The following is a 9,018-nucleotide window of genomic DNA, read 5'->3' on the forward strand; positions in this document are numbered from 1 at the left end:
GCAACTCGTCTTTCATATAAAGTGATTTGAATTAGTTTTAGAAGAATCGATGAAAAAATCGTTTAGCAACATTATCTAAAATACTATTATTGATTATTATGTTGTCAATTATTACTTCAAAGTAACATATCATTATATTCTTATTTTTTCTTCATTTCTCGCCAATGATTTGGCAGAGACTGGTTAACGTACAACTTTTGTTTGCGTTTCTCTTAATTTTGTGAAAGATACTCTCTCCCGACCTCCCCCTGTAACTCCTCCAAGTTAATAAGAGACATTTCTCATTGCGCAGATTCACAAAATTGAAGTCCTTTGTACCACTACTTTCTTCCCACTACAAATTCTAACTGAATTCACAGCGATTTTCTGCACTGAACTGACGCTCGAACTCCCTGTGTATTTCAGCGCTCAACTAACGCTCGAATTCACAGTTGAATTTCAGCGCTCAACTAACGCTCAAATTCACTTTTTTTTTTGCGCTAAACTGATGCTCGAATTCACAGCGATTTTTTTTTGCACAGAACTAACGCTCGAAATCCCTGTGTATTTCTGCGCTCAACTAACGCTGGAATTCACAGGGATTTACTGCGCTCAACTAACGCTCGAATTCACAGATGAATTTCAGCGCAAAACTAACGCTCGAATTCCTTGTGAATTACTGATATCACATATTTGAATTTGTGATATCAAAAATTCAATTTGTGATATCACAAAATGGAATTTGTGATATCAGAAATTCGCATTTTTTATATCACAAATAAGAATTCTTGATATCACAAATTCAAATTAGTGATATCACAAATTTATTTCGTGATATCACAAATTCGAATTTGTGATATCAAAAATTCATTTTGTAATATCACGAGTTACCATTGGTTTTTCACGTGAAACCTATTTTTTTATATCAAGAATTCGAATTTCTAATATCACTAATTCATTCAGTGATATCACTAATTGAATTTTTGATATCACGAATTCGAATTTCTGATATCACAAATTGAATTTGTGATACCAAGAATGGATTTTGTGATATCACAAATTAAGTTCATGTCCTACACTCTCGGGAATTTGAGATATCACAGATTTAATTCATGATATCACAAATTTAATTCTTGATATCAGAAATTTGATTTTTTTTTTGATATCACAAAATGGAATTCGCGATATCAGAAATTAACTTTAAATGTAAAAAAGCTTGCCATACGCACGCAGTGCGCACTATACGTGCGCTTGCTTGCCTATGAAAACCCAGTCCCACGACTGGAAACTGCACTGCAAAAAGTCCGGTGTTAAATAGTGAACACCGATAAATTTTCGGTGCTCATTTATGGTGTTAAATTACGCACGCAGTGCGCACTATACGTGCGCTTGCATTTTATTGTAGGCCTATTGTAATTGGCTGACAAGGCAGGTGACGTCACACTCCCAGTTTTAAGGTCGTACGACTGGTCCGATCGTATATAGTGTGCGTCGGGCTTTACATCAAAAGGAGATCTTGACAAGCGTCGCGAAATGAGGTGTCAGGAGATGGTGTAAGATGTGATGTCAGAGATTGGGAAGAAGCAACAAATTACAGGGATTTTACAGTTTCGGTTGAGATAGAGCTTCAGGTTTCCAACTTCTTTTGATTAGTTTTTTTTTAGATAATGAGAAACCTGTTATGAAATAATTATGAAAGAACATAGCCTAATAACAATGCTAAGAGGAATTAAAAGTTTATTTGATGAAAATATGTTTTTAAGTGGCTAAGATATCCAAAACAAAACGATCCGAATAAAAGGTGGGACCCATCTTTTGTTGAGATCGCTTTGTTTTACTTTGTTTATGGATATCTCAGCCATTTTAAAACCGATTTTCATGAAGTATACTTTGAATTCTTCTTAGAATTGTATGCTCTTTGATCGTTATTTTCATAAAGTGGTTTCTAAGTATCTCGCAAAACTTTAAATGCTGAATCCCCCCGTCAACCAATACTATACCATCCCTTTTACATCACATGAACTATTATGAAAACGCGCAGGTTTACGGTCCTCCCCCCCCCCCCACACACACACACACACAATAAAGTGACCGACATAGGAGTCCACACAAATGTCATTTTCATCCAGTCCGTAGTCCGGATAGGGTGTAATAAACCGTTGCGTTGGGATATGTCTTTCATTACACTAATATTGTCGTGTGGTGATGCTTTGCATGCCTGGATAACTTTTGACCTAGTCATGGTGAAACCTGGACAGAGGCATTCATCAAATTTGAACACATATTCAATGTCATATTATCATCCATCTCCCACTGTGGATAGAGTCGCGTCCGCCCTCCAATTGTCTCGATGTTGACGTCACTTTCGGCCGTAGCCCTGTTCGTCTGCATGTTTACAGCCGCAGGTGTGGTCTACCTGTTACTCTTGACCAATCTGCCTCTCTACATGAAACACGTCGTCGGTTTCGATATTATGGCGGTAAGTACCCAAAACTTCTCTAAGACCTCTCAAAACAGTTTATGTCAAAATGACAATATACATATACATTATCTCACAAAGTCAACTTTCCAAAAAGTGTAATGTCGACGTAACGACTTTCATTATCTCGCCAATATATTACCAAAAATTGTATATGGACGCGGCGACACACTTTTTGAGTAGTCGACTTGGCGAGATGAGGTATGTCACCATGTCGAAATACGCATTTTGGGGATATCGACTTGGCAAGATAAGGTATAAAGTCCCCATGTCGACAAACATTTTTGGAAGTCGACTTGTTAAGATAATGTATGTCACCATTTTGACATACACTTTTTAGGAAGTCGACTTGGCAAGATAATGTATGTCACCGATTTGACATAATTATTAAAGCTGATAAGTAGACATGGTCAGGTACAATTATTATCTTTGATGTCGGCATGATAAGAATACTAAGTACGACTTGACAGAATGAAGTACATCATCATGTCGTCAACTCGAATGGTACTCAGACATGTCAGAAGCGTCGTACGAAAGAGTAATTCGTATTCGTTATGTCTCAAATAGACTCGATTTCGGAGATATGTGATATTCAGACATCACGACAAACTATAATTTGTCTTTGTAGGTGGGCCTTCTGTCGTCACTCCCATACATTTGCCACTGGCTGATGTTGCAGGTTTCATCCCATGTAAGCGACTCCCTGATTGGACGGAATCTTCTCAGCAGAACCATGACCCGGAAGCTGATGGTGGATCTCGGTATTGTCATGTTAAAAGCTCTTTGATGCTCATAACCTCATAACCTATTCGTAATGCATGGGTTGTAATTCTCCCCCTCCCGCCCCTCGAAAAAAAATACCGTTTATTGCCTGTCTTCAAACGCAGTATATATATATATATATATATATATCATATACCGTCCAAATACATTGTATTGTCTGTGTAAGTACTAGCCCAAATCTGGTCTTCAGATAGATTGATATACTTAACATCAGCCCAGTTTTGGTTGTATGGTCATTTTCCCAGAAAACAAAAAAAGGTCGACTTGGAATAAGTTGAAAACGCAAAATTCGGTATGCAAGAATTGTTCTGAAAGCCAGTATACTAACGCCACAATAAGCAAATGCTCTCCAAATTACAATGGCAATCAATACATCAACGAGTTCAGTATCAGACTTGCATACATTTGTATAAGATAATCAATGGGATGAGCCCACGTTATCTCAGACATTTAATTGCCGTAAGACACACACCATTTCATACACGATATGCCCTAAATTGTCCCTTATTTATAAATTCCCCCAAAACATATCATTTTAAGAACTCTTTTCATTATCAAGCTTCAAATATGTGGAATGATTTGCCAAATTTTATTCGAAATGCGCAGTCATTGCCTGTTTTCAAAAAATTATGCAGGGTACTCAGCATGATTGATAGGTTATGAAAGCATGTATATAGAATACAGTGTATGTATGAGAGAGATTTGTGTGTTTATGTTATATTATGTTATATATCACTGAGTTCATTAAGTTTTTTTTTTTGTATGAAGAAATGGTAAATATGAAGCCCGAAATTTGATGATATTGTATGATAACAATTATAAAGGGGGGGGGGGGGGTAGATGAAATGGCAATATTTTTCTGATTGCCCTATCAAGCTGTTATTAAGCTGTAATTGTATTAATGTTTCAGTTTGTTTGTATACTTGTTTTGGTGTCGTGGTTGATATGTAGTTTAAGTTATTTCATTGTTTGTACTTTGCTTTGATGTTCATGACATTTTTATCTGTACATAATGTGAGCAGGGCCCCTTGATAGAACAGTTAACCAACTGAAAGGGCTACCCTGCTAAAAGAATATTGAAATAAATATATAAATAATTCAGATGATGCCGTTTTACCTATCGATTGTTCCTCGCCAATATCACAGGTGCAATCATCACTGCCGGAGGGTTAATTCTCGTTTGCACCCAGGTGTCGACTGCACCTTCCATCACCGTGCTACTGATGACCATAGCAGCTGGTGGCATCGGCATCTCCTTCTCCACGGCGTTCGTCAACGCCATTGACCTCGCCCCGATTTTCTCGGGCACCCTAACGGGGATCGCAAACTTCATCGCCGTGTCGTCGGGTTTTATGGCCCCACTCGTGGTCGGGGCGTTGACGCAGGACCAGGTATACAGCTGCAAAGAGTAGATGGAAAATTTCATGAAGTCATTTGCTGGCCAAGTTTAACTGCATAATGATACTATCAGACAGTTTGTCAGACCATAATAATGAATAATAATCTAACCTTTTATGCATTTATACATACAATCGTACATCACGTGTACATATATAGAGAGAAAGATTAAGTTTGAATTCAGTTCATTTCAATTGAAATGTATTTTGATTTTTCAACAGAATGATTATGATAACATACTCTTCAGTCTTTTTGTAAAGGAATATTTAGCTATCTTTTAATGATTTTTTTTTGGTTAAAAGTAGAGAAGGAAAAGCGCCTCGTATATGTATATAGCTTTCTTATATCGTCGCTCTTATGCCAAAAGGGCGTTAAACCACTTCCACTGTTATGCCAAAAGGCCCTTAACGCTATAGACTTTGTACACTGTTAGTGCCCTTTTGGCATAACAGGGGAAGTTCTTTAAGGCCCTTTTGGCATAAGGTCGACGATATAAGAAAAACTTTTTTTCTTCCAAAACGTGTTTTTAGTGGCATCGTAGTATGGCAGTGGGGTATGGGCCTGTTTTTGCAACCCCTGCGAGCTGTAAAGTGAGTTGTCAAAATGTCATTTTAATGGTAAAAAATGTTCCCTTTCGTTGTATAAAGACTGTACACTTTGTTTAATTTCTATATATGCACTATATACTCAAGATGTATCCGTCAGCCCCCCCCCCCCCCACACACACACGCATACACACAAAATGAATAGTGCATGAACATCGAGCGCAAACGACGCAACAGACAACAAGTGCAGTGTCATATAGTATGAACACACACACAAGAACAAAAACACACAAAGAGCATGTTGACGTCAGAATGTGGATACGTTTTAGGGGTTTTTTTTGTTTTGTTTTGTTTTTTTTTTGGGGGGGAGCAAGTATCAATGTTATTGGTTGATTAATATTAATTGCGTTAATTAGATTAATAGTGTAATTTCTTTTTAAGCCCGGATAGCGTGTGCACTTTGAAATATTTTCCATCCCGCAGAACGACCCCCGTGGCTGGCACATGGTATTCTATGGCATCGCGGCGGTAGACCTCTTTGGCGCTCTATTCTTCCACGCCTTTGGGTCTGGGGACGTGCAAGAGTGGGCAGTCGTGGCGGAAGAGGAGAAAAATGCTAATGACGTCACGCGAAGAGACCATGAACGTAAAGACGGAGAGGAATACATTGCACTATCTACGTGAAGCTTTTTACTCGAGGGTGGTACAATGTATATCCTCCATCGAGTTAGTGTGTCTTAATCATTATGCCTTCAACTATCTAAAAAAACGCAGTAAGAGTGTGTTAACCGCTGTACATGGGCAGCGTATACGCACACGCACACACAGAGACGCCAGTGGCGAATCCACTTTATTTTCGTTAAAACAAAAGAAATAAAAAGAAAAAATGGGGGCGCATGCGCCCCCTTTAATTTTGTAACGGCGCCCTCCCTTTACGGAATTCTTGGATCCGTCCCTATGCACACACTCCTGTCCACGTTGGGATTTGATAGTTTGTTTGAAATACTGGTATAATAGGTAGAAATTGTTCAGGTATAAACCTCTTATGATAGTGCTGTCATCATTAGCGTTATCATAATAACTGCTGAGGACTGCAACAACTATCATTAATTGCTTCTTCTGCTACTTGTGCTAATAATACCACTTCTACTGCTATTTTCCCCATATGTAATCTATAATAAGTGTATATTTTCATATTATCATGTTTTTATACTGAGGCTGTTTGCAATATCATATAGAAAATTCTATTATATTTTGTGCTTCATCAAGGTCGACATTTATTACTAGAAGAAAAAAAAAAGAGGACACTTAGATCTTTATCGTTGTTATATCATTCAGGTTAGACTTATTTTTCCACAGCTGGGCTAGGAACCCGTGTAGATAGACCCTGATAGGCTGCAATGCACAACTCGATAGTTATTAATCTTTATAAATGCATGAGTTATACATTATTTTTACAAGAGACAATTTCACTCTTCATTCAGACTGACTACGCTTACTGGAGTTGTGCTGAGAATAGAAGAATGGGAGAAGTAGAGGTAATCCACAGTGCTCATGTATGGGTATAACTCTCTTCTTAACTGAACATGAATGTACTGTTAACTCGTTTAGTCTCTTGCCTCGCCTGTGTAACTGAAGCGAGAGGTTGAGTAGGCGTCACTTTTCCGTCGTCGCTGTCGTCATCGTCGTCGTTGTCGTAAACAATTTGGTGTTGACCTTACTGAAATCTCCACCCATTCTTTTTGTGTGATTTTACTCCATCAATCATCGAATCATTTAAACATATTTCTGTTGTTTGATATTATATCTTTCTATAATGATTCTTCCATTCGATGTCTTATTACATGAGGTATAAGAGTGTAAACTCTTACTTTCATCTGATCCTGTTTTGTTCGCATTATCATAATGTTTCTCTTTGCTCCTATTCTAAATTGGCAAATCTACTGAAATTCATTCGTCTTTCTTTCCGTGCTGAACTGATAAATTCAGTCATTTCAATAAAGTTAACTCTCAAGTTATGATGAATAATGAAATATTTCACGATGTCACTTTCATGATGACAGGGGGATGATTTCTTAAACAAAGTTCCACACATTTTTTTTTTTTTTTTGTAGGTAAAGCCAAACTGAAGCCGTGCTTTTTGGAGACTGCTAAGGTTAGCTTGCTGAGTCCTGCATTTGAGCACAATAGTTTACATTACTTAAATTGTGCCATGGTCAGGCAGCTTCCAAAGACGAGTTTAGCGTGAAATTGTTGCACAACGTAACGGTTATGATACTATACAAATTGTGTGTGTAAAAATAGTAACCTAAAACACCATTTGATCGTCGGCCGGCCGCATTCTATAGTACATGGAAATCATGTAAAATGATCGCGTTGATTATGTATAGTGGACTAGTCTAGGCGATTGTGTTGCAATAAATGATTTTCACTTTGTTGGCAGATAGAGCTGTCTATTAAAATACAGAATTCCATGGAACCATTGATTTGTGTTTTGACATAATGTTCTTTCTGTTGAGCGACCGAGAGGGAGTGGGCGGGAAAAGGAGACTGGAAAATTAGACAGTATTTATTATTATCATGTCGTGTCTTTCATCAAATATTCGTGCACCGGGCGCTCCTATTTATCTATACATTTCTTTTTAATACCAAATTATTCCCCCCCCCTCCCCTTCGGGTTCGGTCGCTACGCTTCGTCGCTTTGCGCCCCCACCCCCCCCCCCCATCCCAATTACGGAATTCCTGGATCCGCCCCTGCTTTGATATGAAATACGTATGCGTACTGTGCGTACATGATGTATCGAAGCATAGATGTAGTAAAGTTGTTCAAAATGTTTTCTGCTTAGAGGTTTCGAGTGAGTATGAAGAGATTGATGAATTATGAAATTGGTGAGAAATTAAAAAGAACATAACAGATATAACAAATTATCGCTACAGGGTTTTATTGTAAAATTATTTTGTACATGTATCCGTATATATATATATGTGTGTGTGTGTGTGTGTGTGTGTGTGTGTGTGTGTTTATTTACGTCTTATGCTGTGTATATAAAAAATAAGATAGAAACCAAGTTCATGCTGTCATTGCCAACAGTTTATTTCGGCACACAAATTTTCGAGGGATTCGCAGTTCTTTCAGAATCAAGAACACTTGAGAAAAGGCAAATAGTTCTAAACTTTATGTGAAAAAAAAAACTGTTGGTAATGACAGCATGAACTCATTCTTATTGCACAAACACTTGCTACTTACTAAATACTATATATATATATATATATATATATATACACACATATATATATATATATATATATATATATATATATATTTCTCATGGAATATTTGGCTCTATACCATATCAAAAGTGATTTTATTAGCTATCAAGCTGGTAGGTAAATAAAAAGGGGAAACTGTACCTATGAGTGAACACATTTGTTTTTCTCTTCTTCCAAAGCACAAAAGTGAAAATTGCAAAAATGAACAAGTTCTCATTCATGCGTGAGTGATCTGGCATACAACAATGAGAAGAAAATACAAATTCATCACAATAAGAAACAATCATTAGCTTGCGAAAGTAAATTTATATTCTTTATGTCTTCGTGGCCCCCAAGAGAAAGAAAGGCTGAAAATAATGGCGGAAAAAAATCAGTCAAATCCAAATTCAAATGACATTAGAGAAGAACCAATATTTTTTTTTAAAAGTTAATGGTAGAATTTTTTATTTAAATTAGGAACTTCGAAAGTAATTTTGGGCTCTTGAATTTGTCTCATGAATTCGTAAATTCCCTTATGAAAGACAAACAAGTCCGTCCATTAATCACCCTTGTGGCTTAACTCCC

The 9,018-nt window shown here is 37.2% G+C and overlaps 1 protein-coding gene across 1 annotated transcript; it reads left to right on the forward strand.

Moving 5' to 3' along the window:
- The first annotated feature begins 2,329 nt into the window (after positions 1-2,329).
- On the forward strand, positions 2,330-5,868 carry LOC139739140 (vesicular glutamate transporter 3-like). The gene is made up of 4 exons (XM_071649758.1): positions 2,330-2,458; positions 3,138-3,219; positions 4,388-4,632; positions 5,668-5,868. The coding sequence occupies exons 1-4, from the start codon at positions 2,330-2,332 to the stop codon at positions 5,866-5,868; spliced, it is 657 nt and encodes a 218-aa protein (XP_071505859.1).
- Positions 5,869-9,018: the final 3,150 nt, after the last annotated feature.

The sequence above is a fragment of the Diadema antillarum genome, unplaced genomic scaffold, assembly GCF_040938485.1.
Source record: "Diadema antillarum isolate AM-2024a unplaced genomic scaffold, OU_Dant_1.0 seq00000783_RagTag, whole genome shotgun sequence".
NCBI classification, from domain to species: domain Eukaryota; kingdom Metazoa; phylum Echinodermata; class Echinoidea; order Diadematoida; family Diadematidae; genus Diadema; species Diadema antillarum.